The sequence below is a fragment of the Dermacentor silvarum genome, chromosome 9 (genome assembly GCF_013339745.2).
Source record: "Dermacentor silvarum isolate Dsil-2018 chromosome 9, BIME_Dsil_1.4, whole genome shotgun sequence".
Taxonomy (NCBI): domain Eukaryota; kingdom Metazoa; phylum Arthropoda; class Arachnida; order Ixodida; family Ixodidae; genus Dermacentor; species Dermacentor silvarum.
In genome coordinates this window covers 57,354,829-57,372,886 of record NC_051162.1, presented here as the reverse complement: position 1 = coordinate 57,372,886, position 18,058 = coordinate 57,354,829, and the positions used below count along the sequence as shown (strand labels likewise).

The window sequence follows — 18,058 nt, the reverse complement described above, 5'->3', positions numbered from 1 at the left end:
ATAAATATTTCCTCATTGCACAAAAGGTCTTGCGTCTACTTTGTGAAATTTCACGTGGCACAGATTCGATGGGACTTTACGGGATCGTTCACAATCATTTTTACTAAATAATAAACCGATTCTGCACGCAGAGCAAAAAAAAAAAAATAAAATAAAAGGAGGGGGGGGGGGGTCGCAGCCGGCGTACTAGCTTGCGTTCAAAATACGCGCGCCCAAAACCGAAACCGGAAGTGATGTAAGTGATCGACACCGACCGCTTGGCACGCTGCAGTCAATTCGGCCGCTGGGCCCTATGGGAGTGTCCCCTCTTGTTGAATTCCTTTCTCTATGACCAAAGCCTCATCGACGCAGCTCATAAAGTGCATTTAGACACACGACCTCTGAAATGAGCTATCGCTACTTACAGATACATGTCGCTAACGCCTTATTATCGACAAGGCAAAGCATACGCGAAATGTCTGAGAAAAAAAAATACAATTGAAAGCTGAGGACCTTAAGCTGTGCATACGGGACCATTATTCTTCCACCAATAAAAAAATGCTCACTCGGAGTATTCATTGTACTTCGATGAGCCCGGAGCCATTTCACTCATTCCGAAAAAGAAACATAGCAATAATTTAAAATGAACAACATAACAAAATGATAATGTCAAAAGCGATTTTAGTGGGCTTCGATGCGAATACGACGCGAGCGCACTACGACGTGTCGCAGAGTGTATACGGTCTTGAAAAGATTTCAGTCTCCAGCGGCAGCTGCGAAAAGTGTTTGTAAATGTTTATTGCAGTTGCAGTTCGTCATCGTAACTTTTTACCGACACGTTACACCTTTGTAAAATACGGGAAAACCAGGAACGTTGAGGTGCTCAAAAGAAACCGCGTCTTATATTGCGTGATTTTCAGTGTATAATTTTGTGTAACTACAAATTCGCAAACCAGGATAGACCTTTATGGGAGACTCAGTACTCGTAGCTTGGTTTTGTGATTACTCACGGAGGTATTTCACATTGTTTAATTACACTTGTCTCTCTTGCCCAAATGCTACCAAATAGTGTGGCATAGATATTAGCGTTATTAGAATTTTCAAATGACGCTCTGGAAAGAAACTGAACTTAGGCAAACAAATCATTTAAGATTCATGTTATATATATCATGTTTCAGTCTGCGAAACACGACACCTGAATTACAAATAGTATTTTCATGCTACCACCTATACGAAAACTACTCTTGTTGACGAATTGCTTGCAGCATTTTCGGTCGTCAACCTAGCGATGCCGATTTGAAACTCACCGATAAGATAACCACAGCAGTAACGACGAGCTTGAGGTCCAAACGATTCGTCTCGGTTCTTGTGAAGACCAGGTTGACCTCGGCAAAAAGAGCAATCAAAGATATACCATACGTACATAATAAACAACAAAGAGAAGCAGAATGCGCGAGCCATTGAAAAGAGAAAGTAGGGGCACTTGTTTATGGCGAAAATTGTTAAAAATCACTGATAGCATTGTTGTGGAAAAGTTTTTAACTGTGCAATTACAGGAGGCAGGCTAAAGGTTCTTAATTTTCTTTTCGTTTCGAGCAGTAGATCCCTGGCAGCCGCTCAACGTACGCACTTAGCTCGCATACCACTGCTGAAACTGACGTAGTTCACCTGCATAGACTTCACCCGGAAATGGTCTCTTTTGCCATTCGGGGAAACTAATGCAGATAATTCTAAAGGTCTGACCTCTGTTTAGAGAAAAGGCAAGAAGCGCAATTGCCACCATCAATTAGTCACATTTTGACGGCAAGGTCCGACAAAGCCACGATGATAGCGCCTGTAAGTACGATGACGAGGATCCAGTATATAGTTTGTCGATTGAGTAGCAGGGTTTCCATTCCAGGGGCTCTGAAGAACAGCGTAGTGCAGGGCTCCACGAGAGTTTTACGCATCTAAGTCCTTTTACCTAACCCAAAGGCTCAATAGATGAATACTTTTGCAGTGAACCTCTCAGCAGTGAGGTTGTCGAAGCAGGCATACGAAGCCCCAATTACGTGATAAGCAGCCATATACGTTATTCCATGAGCCACCCCGCAGGGTAGCGCACTGAACACTCTAAGGATGGTTTGGTATGCGATTTTAGTATTGAAGAAATACTCAGGAGCTTGGATAAAAAGAAATGGGTTGCTAAAGGGCCGAAAAAATATGTATCCCAAACGCGTGTACATGGAATGCAGGAAGTGGTTTCAAAAGTTGGCCACCACGAAACAAGAGTGTTGGAGGCAGAAGTAGACAACCCAGAATCACCCCACCTCCCTTTCCACCAAAAGAAAAAAAACATTAAGAGAAACAGAGGCGGTAGAATGGATGCAAAGGACGGACGGAAGCAAAAATATTTAGCAGGGTTAACTTCATTTGATGTCTACGTAACGCGAAGCGTGCTTACTTTTGTAGAAATTGGCTACTACTTCTGATGTGGCGTGTTTATTCCATGGGTCTGTGTATGTGGATGTGTTCATATTTATGTATTCAGTTTTAGGTATAGGCATATTCCCGTGGCACATACCCCTTGGTGCTGGGCATGTGGACCTCTAGAAATTCGCAGGCGTATAGGCCGGAGTGGGTGCAATGTGCAATTTGTAAAGGGTTCTGAGAGCAACCCGAGCAGAGCGGGACGGTACTCAAGCGGAGCCTCGCACTATTACAAGAGTGATTTCATTTCATTTTATTTGGGCCCATTTACAAGCAAATGGAGGGGGCCAAGGTAAAAGCTGCTTATCGGCAGCTTGAATGGTCCCTGGCCCCCTTTACATATTGGCAGAACGGTGGCAAAGAACACTTTCAGAAATGGAAAAATAAATAACAGTGGGTTACATCGATTAAAGGGAATAATTAAATTTCTTTCACTGTGAGTACACGTGGTTTCACTGTACCATGGTGATTTAAATTATAGTTTTCGCAAGACAGATGAGCTCCGATGGTGTCAAGACATGAATGTCAACTCCGGCTTCTAGATAAGAATTTAGTAGCCATGGCAGGGTGTTTGCGACCATTTGATGGCCGTAATTTGTTCTCGAAAAAGGTATGAGCCATTTTTCATGGCTGCGCGTGTCATATGTGGGTGTATACTCTTTTAAGTTTGCTATGTTTGTTATTAGGTTGCTTCTATCTTTCACCTGAAAGTAGTAAGTGCGTAGGAGAATTTGTTTGTAGAGATGATGACTTTTTGTTATGTTGTACTTGGTGAAAAGACCTTCAGTGTGTGAGTTGTACGGAACATTTGCAATAGCTCGTATTACTTTTTTTTTGCATCAGTAGTATTTTAGAGAGATTGGAAGCTGATGTTGTGCCCCATACAAGATGGCAATAATTTACATGCGAGGCAAAGAGTGCATTATAAATGATCAATTTAGCTGACGTTGGTAAAAGGTACCGATTTCGATGTAGTATACCTGTTATGCGGCTCAGTTTCTGGAGTATAAAATCCACCTGAGCATCCTATTGCAATGTGTCGGTAAACTATACGCCAACTACTTTTACTGTCTTTCAAATCTGGAGCAAGGTTACCCGGCCTTCGATGTAAAGTAGCTTCTAAAGCTGCATGTTGGTTGTGATGAATACAGTTCTACACTCTTTACTTGAGGGTACAAACGTTTTACAAAAACAGCAAGCAAGAAGTTTGAAAAAAAAACACGTTATTATGACTACATAACGGGCGGTGCCTTGCCTTTCTGTGTCCGAGCTGGCCGCCGAAGGATCAAAACATACATAAGCGAATATGCACAACAATGTGAGGTGCATGTCAGGCACAGAAAAATGTAGGGATGACTCACCACATTGTAATAATATGCAAAGATATGCACTCAGTTCGAACGGTATGTGTAGGGAACGCCACCTTCCGGAAGCACTGGGGTTCGAACCTCATGAGAGCGTTAAGTGGTCAGCGGTCGAGTTAAGCAAGGAGACGTTTACAGAATTCGTGGAAAACAAGTACAGAAAACATGGAGCTGCGGTCGTTGCAGGCGTAGATGAGTTTACATAATAAACGAGAAATAGAGGAAATGCTAGGCTGATGCCTGATGAAAAGCCTGATGCAAAGCCTGACGAGCTCAAGCAAGTTAAAGGCCTATTTGTCGTCACCTCGTTTCAAAGAGGATTCTATTAGAAATCATTGTATTTATCCCCAGACGAAGCACAGCATCCTCTCTTTAAAGCCATATTCCATGGGTCTCACGTAACCTGTGCCGAAAATTTAAAATATGCACCTGCCACGCAGCTAGACCGACCGAGGTAATGTTGTTTGCTGTCACATAAGCGAGTCAGATTACTTATTGTATTTATCCTATTTACATAATTAGTTCTGAATAATTATTCAACTTAATTAATTGTTTTACTGAGAGCAATAGTGTCAATGAGAAAATGATAGACTATGCTGATATTTCCCCATCCAGCTTTCTTTACTCAATACGTGCTACATAAAAGTTTTTTTTTTTTGCAAGCCCGAAAGAAAGCCTGCGAAACACAAAAGTGCCGCGCGACTAGTTGCGCGGGCTTTATCGAGGCTTGGAAAAATATCTTTTATGTTGCACGTATTGAGCAATGGAGAGTTTAGCTACTATAGAAAGCGCACATGGTTTAAGTTAGCTGCATAGGAGCTGATAAACTACTCAAAGCACTTTGTAAGAAGGTCCGGTCGTTTATGGCAACCATGTAGGCAGGCAAGTCATTGCACACTGTAATGGATAGTGAATCAGTGGCCGATCGGGTAAGAGACGTATCGCGAAAGAAGCACTGTTTTCACAATGACGGCCTTACGTCCGACAATATCACCACTATGTGAAATCAGGCAAAACAAACGGAACTCACGAGTAGCTCGAAACAATTATAACCTGAAACCACACCGAAAAAGTATTGGCCGGGTGGAAAGAGTGATAAGGTGGCCTGAGCGCCCTGCAGCAAACCTAGGCATTTCGGTGCTCGGTGTTGGTCAGGCCCACCAGGTAGCCCCATCTCCCGCCAGCTCAATGTTTTCCTCCATGGCGCATGGCAGCACGTTCAGCAATGGCAGTTCTTCGTTGAAAGCCTAGACTTCTATTAAGTAAATACAATCTCCGCGTAGACTAAGACGGCCTACTGTATCTCCCCCTCCTCGTTCCAACGGGCACAGCCTAAAACAAGACACTTCCTCCTGGCGTAATTTTAAGGTTCAAGCACAAACTCAGTACATGGGCAACGCGAGCTCTAATCAAGTGAATAACTGTATGATGAACTACATATGCGGGAATCAAATTTAATATCAATGATAAATGTCAGCTTGAATGTTTAAATGCACAAAATATCGTACCATTAAGTTCATCGCTATCCCGCCAGTGAAACCGATATTGGGAGTCAGACCGTGCAAAGCATAGAACTCCATCACGATAAAACAGCTATGTGAATAAGGTGCAAAACATTTGGAAACTTGCTCGACAACTGACGTGACGACATTGAAAGCATCGAAATACATATAGCGGATAAGATGAAGTCTAGTTTAACAAGGACTGCCACTAGATCCAGCGTATCGTCAAGGGGACTAGTCTTTCTCAGAACTTGTCTTCACCCTAACGGCGTCCCTTTGTCTATTCATAGCTCCAGTGACAGGCCTTGTTAAATTAAGGTTCATCACTTCCAGCCTGCATCGTCCTGTAGACTTCTGTATTGCTTGGGTATTGCTCATACGAGTAACTTTCAAGGTACCAGCATGGTAATCACAGCGTAGGGTAAAACGTACAAGCAAGAAATGTTGTACACGGAAACGACTTCGCACGGACGTCGGGTGGGTAATGCAAAATTTGTTTTTCGAGTTAACATCAGGGGGACACTCTATTTATACTCCCAAAAATCACAGGATAGCTATCACAATAGCCAAAATAACCAAGTAGCAGCACTAGAGAAGCGTTTTGCAATCAGCAGTGTGAAAAGCTACGATAGATGGTTGCGCATTCTGGGTATCTAGGGAAAACAACCGCTTTATTCGCATTTAATTCGTCTCTAAATTGCTCCCAGCTGTTGGAACAGCCACAGTCACGCTCTCAAAAGAGCAGCTGACCACGAAGCTTTATTTGACACCGCTCTTGTGGAGCAGGAAAACGTGAAAAATCATGTAGTTGAACTGTGAAAGGTGCTCGCAGTTACGCACAACGAGAGCCCGTTAATTTCAATAGCTTCCTGCTAGCTTATAGCAACAACACACCGCAACAACACACCTTGGCGACTAAATTTTACCCCACGGGATCGTTCTCAAGAATAATAAAAAGTAAAGAATATCGAAGCCGCACTAAGGGCGTCGCAGAAGCAAATGCTGCGATGTTATGAAATGGAATGCTACCTCAGTATGTTTATTCCCAAGTTTTCAGAAATGCTGGCACGCAGGGATGTTATGGAATGAAATGCCATCTCAGTATGTTTATTGCCAAGTTTTCAGAAATTGCAAGACTTCCTGATGAACTCGTGAGAGCTTATGTATGCTAGCATTGCAGGCCCCACCAAGCTAACTAAGTAAAATTAATCATATCGAAGCTAATGACGAGACGCATGCTTCGCCTTCTCAATTAAGCTCAGTCGTTGACAGCCTCAACCGACGCTAGCTCTCCTGGACGAAAGCAGCTTCTTTGCCTACCCATCACCAGCTGCCGCATCAACCTCACCGCCACACACACATGTATATATATATATATATATATATATATATATATATATATATATATATATATATTCAGAACTGAATATGCGACAGTTTATATAGATTGTGACGTCTCGATAGCTACGTGTGTGTGCGTCAGGGACGACGTCGCATACTCTCATCTACCAAAGTATGCACCGAAAAGAACGCCATGTGTAAACATGCATTTATTACTTTGTACCCTTTGTGTTACAATCGCACATTCAATTTGGGAGATGGGCTAAGAATGGGCATATGTCCAATTGCACATGACCAGTGCCAAATTGTCCGTTCGGGCATATATCCAGTGGCACATATCCAGTGACCCAAGTTTACTAGGTCAGACAGCAGCGAACAGCAAGTTGTCTATTCTGAAACCATACCCATTGGCCCAAGTTGTTAACTCGACGTATAGCCAGCACCACAAGTTGTCGGTATGTATGTACACAAATATAACTGGCGTGGGAAATACGACGAACGCTAAACTCCGGGGAAGAGGGAAAGAAAGTTTAGCTTTAAGGAAATCGCAGTTTCGCCCACAATGACGGGATAGCTGGCGCGATATTATACGCAGTAAGCTTTGCACTGTTTCATCTAGTATTGTTTCGAGTAAACATCAAAGACCTAAGCAAGCAGTCGGCTTTCGGGATGAAAACTTTCTTCTATGTTGACTGCTGCTCAAGTCATCTTCCTTTTGTGGAGGGTGGTGCTTCGCGGTAGTAAACGAGTTTACAGATATGGCTTCTTCCATAACTTTCCTATCTCGCCTTTCACTTCTTAAGGGTACCTTCGTAGAAGTTCTTTCAGTCAGGCGCTGGTTTATAGGTTGGCTGCGGACGAGACATAAGCCAATCGTTGCGTTTCAGGTGCATTATTCTTTTCGGTTGCAACATCTGCATATACGTAATGTTATGCCATGTAAGTCTTAATTCCACAGTTTTGTGTCGTTCCACTGATGCCCAAACCAATCTGCTCTCAAGAGGAAGAAATTTTAAATGCGAAGCATTTCTTGGCGAACATTCGCTATTTTGACAGTATCTATCTATCTATCTATCTATCTATCTATCTATCTATCTATCTATCTATCTATCTATCTATCTATCTATCTATCTATCTATCTATCTATCTATCTATCTATCTATTATCTATCTATCGATATCTATCTATCGATATCTATCTATCTATCTATCTATCTATCTATCTATCTATCTATCTATCTATCTATCTATCTATCTATCTATCTATCTATCTATCTATCTATCTATCTATCTATCTATCTATCTATCTATCTATCTATCTATCTATCTATCTATCTATCTATCTATCTATCTATCTATCTATCTATCTATCTATCTATCTATCTATCTATCTATCTATCTATCTATCTATCTATCTATCTATCTATCTATCTATCTATCTATCTATCTATCTATCTATCTATCTATCTATCTATCTATCTAGCCGCCTACGTCTTTGTGCTCTCATGGTCGTTTCGTTAATTTGCTGTGTACCAAAATTGGCATAGTATGATAAGAGTGTATGACGAACATAAGTGATAGGTCATGACATAAATGTCAAGACATGCTTGTCATCTAGGTCAAGCCAATGACTCAGCGAAAAAAGATTAACACTCAAAAGCCACTCTATTTCGTGAAACACAAGTGACTCAGCCCGGCTCGATTGGCTGAGAAGCGATGAAAAATCAGAGAATGATGTGCGTACCAAACGCGGTCGCTTGCGTGACGAAAGTGCCGGTGCCTTCATCTCTTGCTCACTTCGTTTCTTAGATTCACCACTATGATCACGCGACTCGCCTGAAAAGAATCCTAACCCCATAAATAATAAAGTTTGGCTATTTTCAAACTCCTAAGTTCGCTTATCACTTCAGACTTCCCACAGAACCAAGATCTGGAGTTTTATTTTAGATTTCACTAACTACTGTATATGTCCTCTTTATTTTTCGGTATTATAGGCATTACTAGACCTAGTTTATGGTTGAAGCAATATTTTATCGGATTTGTAAGCGGAAAACTTAGTTTATAGGTTCAACTGAAAAATTGAAAATCACCTTCTGTAACCTCGCAGAGAGCTTAAAAAGTTACTCCACTTAATGCTTCCTCTGTTGTGCAACGCTCTCAATCGTATTTTTATACCCCTCCTAAAAGAAGCCGACGAGCGTGTTTAAATGCACTTTCAGCACCGGCCTATCCCTTATCATTTTGGACAGGGCTGATATGTCCTTTTGAATGAGAACACTGCATGACATGATTTAAACGCTAGCACGATTGAGAGTGCGGTAATCTAAGGCGCAGGCGAGTAATGACGCGCTGTTTTAAAGTACGGGCGGCTTTCTTGAGTGGTTCGGTGTGAATGAGTACGCTCTACATATCTTGAAATCGCACCTGTGCACTCAGCTAGTTACATCTTTATTACTAAGAACAAAATATTACTAAGGACGACTACGAACAATATGCCGTTGGTCTCAATTGCCTAAGCTGTCAAAGTTCGGGGGGAAATATACACAAAAACATGGTTTTTTTTATATTTCCCACCGAAATTTGACAATATATAAACCACAACATTTAACACCGTATATGCGATCTATCGGCTGTCTTACGTAACCTGAAACAACGTTTAAAAATTATGGTACAGCTTAGGCAATTGAGACCAACGGCATATTGTTCGTAGTCGTCCTTAGTAAAATTTTGTTTTTAGGTTCATATACACAAAAACCCTGTTTTTGTGTATTTGAAACCGATTTCCAGATATATATACACAAAAACCCTGTTTTTGTGTATATATCCTCTGGAAAATCGGTTCTTTTATCAGTGAAATAGATTGCGCGTCGAGTTTTCAAGTTACTGCCTTTTTTGAATATCTTTGTTGACCTTGAAGCGTGTTGTATGACTAAATATTCTGGTGGTCAACACTGTACTGGAATCCAATTCCTAACCTGAATGCAAGTAGTAGTCGTTTTATCATAGGCGTATATTTGTTAATTATATGTTTTATATGATATGAGGATTATAATAAGGAATATTGTATGTGAATGCCCTCCGTGAATTCACAGATGGCATTATGTGCGTCTCCATGCGTGTGTCTGCACATCAGCGGACACACGCATGGCACCCAAAGTGTCGAATGATACTACGACATCGTATATCCTAATATCTGTACTCCACATGAAATTGCGTATGAACTGCCACTGTCCCTATTATGTTGGCTGCAACTTCATTCCACGACTATACATCAAGCGGCCGCACTGTTGTTGATGGGGCACTATTGCCTTAACACATTTAAGGCTGCATGCCCCTTGTGTCCCCTTGACACATACATTTTGGCGGACTGGTTGAGAATGAGCACATGCCACTTTCGCATACGCCATGCCGAAGTTGTCAGTTCGGCAACACACCCAGTGCATGGCCCATGTTGTCAGATTAGGCAAGACAGCAGTCAGCACATACCTAGCTGCTGAACCTGGTTAACAACTTCCGTCACTGTGTATGTATGTGAAGGAGGTTACATTCATACTGCGAGCTGTGTAAGGCTCCTAAAAATCCTAATCGCATTTATAAGACCGTCTTTCAGAAGTCGTCTAACTAGGGCAAAATGTCAAACGGCGATATGAGTATACAGGATTTAAGAAAGTTCCTTGATATTCCAGCGGGAACTGAACGGAAGTTTATTTCTAACGTTATATTGGAACACTATACTTCCGACGATTGATAAGGTCGAAGACAACACGTGTTTGCATCAGTGAAATTGCGCAGCTCCTCCACTGTGATAGCAGTAGCGCGAGTACTGCAAGAACTAGTGCCGGAGATTTTCTAGCTCTTCCCTAGAGCTAGACCAGGGCTCCCCTTAAAATTTCTTGGGAGACACAATGGCACAACACCTCGCAAGGCTAATTTCGTAGCAGGTCATGTAAGCTCTCAGCTGCGTGCCGAGCAGCGTCTTAGGTTGCTGGTGGTAAAACAAATCTTGCTTTGCAGACTACAATGTTAGGCTAGTTTCTGCATAGTCGTCGATGTCTGTGGCGCAGCACTTAACCTGAAGAAGAAACGGACATAACGAGTGCCAAAGAAAGCGCGCTCTTTCTGCCCGTGTTTTTCGTGCACTTACTTTTTGTTCTACAGATATCGACAAGATGTTTCAATATGGCTATCGCAAATGTTCATACGAGATAATTTCCATAAATTCCTCAAGACTAACTTTGCACTGTGATATTTTTTTCTTTATTCTGTCTGTGTTGTAAAAAAAAGTAACCTTTATCACCAAAATTATGCTGAGCCCCTAGCCCGCCGTGGCTCGAAGGACGATCAAATAAATAAAGATCCCAAAATTTTAACATACAAAAGAAACAATACAATAGTGAAACTTACTGCTGCAAAGAACACTCGCAGGTATTGGAAAAGTGCTTTAAGCTTATGGTCATTCTCATTATTGAATGAATCAGCATATTCCTTGCTTATAACAGCAACTGCCTCTACAGTGGCGTTCACTGGTTCTGAAATAAAAATAGGTATTGATATTTTCAATATCTTTCCACCTAATTACCATAACAAACGGTGTTCTTTTTAAAAGACCATAGCGAGTTTTCATAAAAATGATGTTTTTTGTAAATAAACTTGTCGACAAAAAATCACCGCCCAAGCACTCCGTACAGACGGTTAACCAGCGAAGCTGAAACGTGCGATCACGGTATAGCGGGCCCGTGCGCCACATTCGCCTACCGTTGTCGCTTTCGTTCAACGCCGCACTGTGTTCGGCTCCTTGGTTGGCGGCATCCGCGCGCCATTGCCGCCTGCATTCCGCTTTGCGTTGTAGCACTGCTTGGAAGGCTGCGGGATCTCGGTACGCAGATGCTGCTTGCACTCGGCTGCACAAGCCCGTTGTGCCCGGGCTGCAGCATCGGCACGGCGTAGACGATCTCGTTCCCGGTTCTGCTCGCGACGTTGCTGATCGAAAGCTACCTGTTCCTCAGGAGTACCTATTACGCGTGGGCTACCCGTTTCGGAGCCGAAGAAAAATTGCTGCGCGCGCGCTCAGCTGCGACGGAGAGCAGTGACACACTATTGGCGCAGCCAATTGCGCACCTCTCTTTCTATTTTTTTTAACAGGAAAATGTTTTATATCGGAGTCGTCGATGAACTTCCTTTACACGGAGGGTGATGTAACGGATGTGACGTTCGGTGCCAACGCGTAAAATAAGTTTTCGTATATTTAATAATAGTCACTGTGGCGACGGTACGAGAATTTTGGTCCGCGTCCGTAGTGTCTTGGGTAGCCAGATGCGACGCGCTCGGTTTCAGGAATGTGAATGGCAGATTTCGCAGTGTGCGCCGCGAACGCGGGAACTTGTTCTGCTGCACGCTGGCGTGCCTCTCGCCGGACCAAAGCGAGATTAGCCCGTCGACGCCATTGCCTTTCTGCGCCTCTTAGCGCAGCCATTTTCTTAGTTCTTTCCATCGCAAGCGAAACAGTAGGCGGCATGTAAGTACAGCTGACGCATGTTGAAGCTGCACTACATAGGCGAGGAGGTGCCACAGGCTAATCCGACGCGAAAGACAAACCATGTGCGGAAAGTGCCAACACCAGGCTATACCGCATTGGAGCCTCCGCAGCGCTGTGAGCTCTGTAGCGCTCCCTGTCGGCGCTCGTTAGTGTCACGATGCAGTACTTCGCTTCACCGCTCTAGATGGTGGCGCCATCCCTGTCAACAAACGTCCAAGGTGTCCTTATAGCTATCGACTAAGAGACGCGAAGGTGAAGGCCTTGTAGAGCCTAGTGTAATTCACCTCAATCCTCCTGAATCCTCCCTAATCCACCCTAATGCTTCTAAAATTTCCCTAATCTACCTTATTTCACCTTAATCGTCCTTCATACACCTTCAGTCACCTTAATCAATCCTAATCCTCCTTAATACACCTTCATCGACATTAAACCACCTTTATCCTCTGTAATCCATCTTAATGTATCCTAATTCTCCTTAATTCATCTTAATCTACCATAATGCACTCGTATGCCCCTTAATCCTCCTTATTCCACCTTTATCCAACTTAATCGACCTTAATCGTGGGCTTAATGGGCTTAATCAGTGGGCCGGGCAGCAGCGCACCAATTGCCATGCCGAACCCGTCCTGCCTTCTTGCGCAGGTTCTTGCTGTCTGCCTGCCAACGCAAGCTTCATCGCGTTCACCTGCACCGGGTGAATGGCCCGCCAACTACAACAGTGATCTGATCTGTCGTCTATCTCGTCCTGGCGACCACTGCGCTATCAGCGAGACCTTCGTATGCTCTCCGACACTCGTGACCTTCCCAGTGTACCATGTGACTGCACCGACGGCTGTAAAAGGGTTTGCATCATCGACGGTGGCCAGTGGGCCCGGCAGCAGCGCACCGATTGCCATGCTGAACCCGTTCTGCCTTCTTGCACAGGTTAGTTCCTATTTGCCAACTAAATCCTATAGAAGTGACAACCGTTTTTTTTTTTGCTGCTGCGCTGCCCGCGGTCCACCGGGAGGTGGAAACTTGAATTACTGGAGACTTAATCTGAGTGCGTTTTAATGTTTTGCGTGATGATACGGGCGGGAGATGTTGAACTTAATACAGGTTCAACCACCCGTTCCGAATCGCTTCTCGACATAGAAAGCTTATCTGAGGATCCAAAACAGCAATTGCTAATTGTGTTCCAGTTTCTAAAAGAAATCCACGCGCGCTCATTGCAAACCAGTAAATCTCACGCAGAGCTCGCCGCTGATATCAAAGCAATAAAAACGGCCAAAAAGGCATTGAGACCAGACTTGCGGCGTTTCAGAATGACTTGGACACTTTGGAACAACAGGCTAAACAGGCTTAAGAGCTGTCAGAAAAAATGTCTTGCCTTACAGAACAAGTCAAACATTTATCTTCGCACAAATACTCATTTCAGTCACGATTTGACGAAATGGAAGACAGGTCACGTCGCGATAACATAATTTTCTATGGCCTTCCAGATTCCAAGGAATCTTGAAATGACACTGAAAAAACGCTAACAGATGCAAACATTTCTGTATTTCCCTCATTTTCTGCCGACTGCATCCAGCGTGCTCACCGGTTAGGTTCAATCTCTCCTGCCAAACCCCGTCCCATTATTGCTAAGTTTTTCAAATTTAAATTTAAAGAAAAGGTGTTATCACTGCGTGAGCCGTTCAATACAAATGATATATCCATCAGCCAAGACTTTTCACCCGGAACCCGCGTAGCTCGAAAGAAACGAATGGAATTTGCGCGTAGTCAACCACAATCGTCTTCGTCCCAGCTGCGTTATAACAGAATGGTTTAAACAAAAATTGCTTCATGTATAATCGTGCCTCCGATAAGGTTGAAGAAATCGAGCTGCGTGGAGGGCCTGCCATTGCTGCACCTAACCCCGGCACTTCAAGCTAGCAAAGCGCGAGGGCTGATGGGCACTCAAGCTGTTCTGGTGTGGCTGTCCTTTTTTACCAATGCATGAAGCGCATTAAACAAATATAACTCCTTATCATCCGCAATAGACACATCTTCTGCTCATATCATCGCACTGACCGAGACGTGGCTTCATGATAATCAGAACTGCATGGTTTTGGCACGTAAATCCCTAGAATCAATTATTCAATATTAACGGTCAAGATGTGGAAATCTTCCAAGATGCATATCGTTTCTGTATTTACCGTTGTGACAGAGATGCGCGCCGTGGTCGCGGTGTGCTCTCGCTGTCTCTAAAGATTTTTCATCATCGCCCCGCTCACCTTACTTCGTATGACATTGCTTTGTTGCTATCGCATTCATTGCTTCGCCCTTAGGGCGAAACTGTGACATTTTTTCATCATCGCGCATTGACGTCAACACTAACCTAGAAATCATCTGGGTGTCTTTAATAATTGGCCATCAAAGTATAGTCATTCGCACTTAAAACCGTCCTCCCTCATACACTAATTCTTTTGTCCCGGAACTTCATGACAGTATTAATGATATTGTCTCACGGTTTCTTTTACCGCAATATTTATTCGGTGACTTTAAGTTTCCTAACATAATGTGGAAGACAGAACCAGCTGTCATGGCGCCATCTTCCTCTCAAGCTAACCATCTTTTAGAACTATGCTCTACGTTTTCATTATCGCAGTTAAACACTCAAGCTACTAGAATCACGCCTGTCTCTGCCAACACCCTTGATCTAATCCTTACAGCTAGACCTAACCTTGTTTCTAGTATTTGTTATTCGGCAGGTATAGGAGACCACTCGTTACTCTCTCTTTTTATTGATGCGCAAGTTGCAAAAATCAGCCAAATACGCAAAACAATTCGCGGCTACGCTAGAGCTAATTTCGAGGCAATCAACAATGAATTAGCTGATTTCACTAACATATTTCTGATTAATTTTGATGAACATTCTATTCAACATAACTACATTCTATTCAACTAAAGTAAACAAATGAATTGAAGAATACATCCCTGTTTGTATTATCACGTCTAATCCTCGAACACCTTGATATAACACCCATATCAAACGGCTTTCTAATCGAAAACAAACGCGTGTATTGCTTGGCCAAATTATCATCCTCAAACTCGCGCTGGATGGCCTATAAATCTGCATCTGACACTTACATTGCAGCATTAAAGGCCGCTAAAGATAACTTCAAGTTGAATACCTTACCCCAATTTCTGAACTCCAATGTTCGAAAGTTTTGGCGTATGATTAACTCCTGTCTTGATAACCTCCTTGCCTTGGTAGACACAGCTGGCAACCCGTTCCACCTAACCAATGTACTACTATTCTAAATGACACCTCGAGAACTTTCTCCGTAGTTACAAATACTAATCTTCCAGATACTTCGCATTAGATTTACCCATTCATGCCTCCCATTATTGTTGACACGGCTGGAATTACGAAACTCTCCAATAACTTAGAGCACCATTCCTCCCCTGGTTATGATTCTATGGATTGCAAATTTCTGAAATATACTTTTGTCTACAGTTCAATCATACTAACAAAAATATCTCAGCAATCAGTTGACGCATCACCTGTTTCCACCCAATGGAACATTGGGAAGGTGATTTCAATCTTTAAATCGGGCAATAAAAGTTCACCATGTAATTATCGGCCCATTTCCATTACTAGCACATGCTGCAATTTTAGAACAAATTTATACTCATACCTTGTCGCCTTTCTTGAGTCTAACTCTTTTTTTTTTCAGCAGCTCAACATGGCTTCCGGAAATCATTTTTCTGTGAAACGCAGCTCATATTATTTACTCATAAACTACACTGCATTCTTGATCGTTCTTCGTTAGCTGACTGTATTTACTTAGATTTTTCTAAAGTGTTCGACCAGGTCTCCCACATACTTCTTTTTCTTAAAGTTAGTCAACTTAATATTGATAGTAGTCTTGTTTTGTGGATCAAAGATTTCCTTTCAAATCGTTCCCAATTTGTTGTAGCCAATGAACTTTACTCTAAGCAATGTCCTGTTCTATCTGGATTCCCGCAAGGCTCCGTATTAGGCCCCCTTCATTTTCTCATTTTCATGAACGATCTTCCTTCTTTAGTTTTCTAATACTCAACTTTTCGCTGACGACTGTGTAATTTTCCGTGAAATAGTTACCGATAACGATGCTAACATTCTTCAGTCAGACCTAAATTTCATATCGAACTGGTGCAATACTTGGCTAATGGAAATAAGTATTAACAAGTGTAAATTGATGCGTGTCTCTCGTGCATCTATTAGTCTTTTTCCATATTTCCTGAACAACTCTCTGTGGTGGTTCGTGGGCGCAGGGACTCAGATACAGGAAGCAAAGTCATAGGCAGGACAAACATTTATCGACGACAGACGGCAACAATTACATTTACGATGAGTTGGCAAGACACTGTGGCTATTTGTATAACGGTCCACGCAGTCCACGACTCACGCGAGCTATCACAGTGCGTGTCCTTCGGCCGTTTCGTAAGATGGTCACTCACAATACTGATGACGATGGCGGGGGCGTCGGCGCTTGCAGACGCAGCGTTGTTTGTACGAAGAACTCTTACAGGCGGCCAGCGCACGAGAAGGTGAACTGCTCGCGCGACAGCACGGCAGGCCCACGCGGTCAGCAACGCGGCACCGTGGCCACGACCCCAGCAGGCGGTTGTGCCGGACCCTCTCACGTGGCTCGCCCGAACTTCGCACTCGCGACCAAGGCCATCTGGTACCGCTTGGCTCGAACGCTCGTTCACCGCAGGAACAGCCCCGTCCCGTTCAGCCTGGTCTGCATCTCAGCTCTGGCCGGAACACAGGTTCACCGTGGGACATGCCAGTCTTGTCCCGGCTGGTCTGGTAGCACTGGCTCGGTCCGTGTTGTGCCTTAGGTCGAACCCGTACACGCCCTGGCTAGCCTGGCAGCGCTAGCTCAGCCGCTTTCGTTCCGAAGGGCCCGAGCTCCCATGCACGCTCGTCACGAGCTCGCGCATTCTCTTCTTCTTCGTGGCTTCCGTTGGCTTCTTCCAAGTTGGTATACTACTTTCTTACTACACTTTCCATAAGCCGCGGTTTCATCCTATAAATATTTAGGTGTTCATATAACATCTAAGTTGGTCTTTGCATATTGAGAAGATAATTAACAACGCTAATCGCACGTTAGGTTACTTACGCCGTAACGTTTCAGCAGCCCCTTAATCTTTAAAGCTCTTGTCATATAAATTAGAATAGGCCACTTCAGTCTGGGATCCAAGCACTAACAATTTGGTTGCGTCACTAGAAATGGTGCAGAATCACTCTACTCGCTTCATCTGTTCCTGTTATAACCGCACTAGCATTATAACTTCTATGAAGTGTGACATCTCTCTTCCATCACTAGCATCCTGCCGAAAAAAAATTCGCTTGAACTTTTTTTATCGGCTTTACTATCACCCGACCCTCCATGACGAATTCATTCTTCAGCCACATTATGTATCTGACCATGTTGACCGTCACTTTAAGGTTGGTACCGAGCCATGTCATACTAAAACCTTTCTTGACTCTTTTTTACCGCGAACTTCACAAGAATAGAATCATCTTCCTTCCGACATCGTTTCCATTAATGATAATACCCGATTTAAATCTGCCTACGCTAGCATTGTATAATTAGGAGTTACCATGCCTTATCATGCTTTGTCATAATGTTGTGCACTCTGTTTATTCTCTGCCCACTCCCCTCTGTAATGCTTCGGCCCTGAGGGTGAATAAATAAATAAATAAATTATATACCCTAATCCGACCTAATCCTCCTTCATCCACCTTCATCGACCTTAATCCTACTTCATCTAGCTTAATCAACCATAATCTCATACCACCATAATTATCCTTAATACACCTGAATACACCTGAATCGACCTTAGTTCACC

The 18,058-nt window shown here is 43.2% G+C and overlaps 1 protein-coding gene across 6 annotated transcripts in view; it reads right to left on the bottom strand.

Moving 5' to 3' along the window:
* The window catches only part of LOC125939991 (zinc metalloproteinase-disintegrin-like atragin), a 178,911-nt gene that overhangs the window by 114,156 nt on the left and 46,697 nt on the right, over nucleotides 1-18,058 (bottom strand). For all 6 annotated transcript variants that reach the window (XM_049655608.1, XM_049655606.1, XM_049655605.1 and 3 more), the window contains 2 exons: nucleotides 11,059-11,183; nucleotides 1,287-1,364 (listed from right to left, as the gene is read on the bottom strand). In XM_049655608.1, the coding sequence (XP_049511565.1) occupies nucleotides 1,287-1,364; nucleotides 11,059-11,183 (203 nt within the window). The remainder of the gene's footprint in view (nucleotides 1-1,286; nucleotides 1,365-11,058; nucleotides 11,184-18,058) is intronic.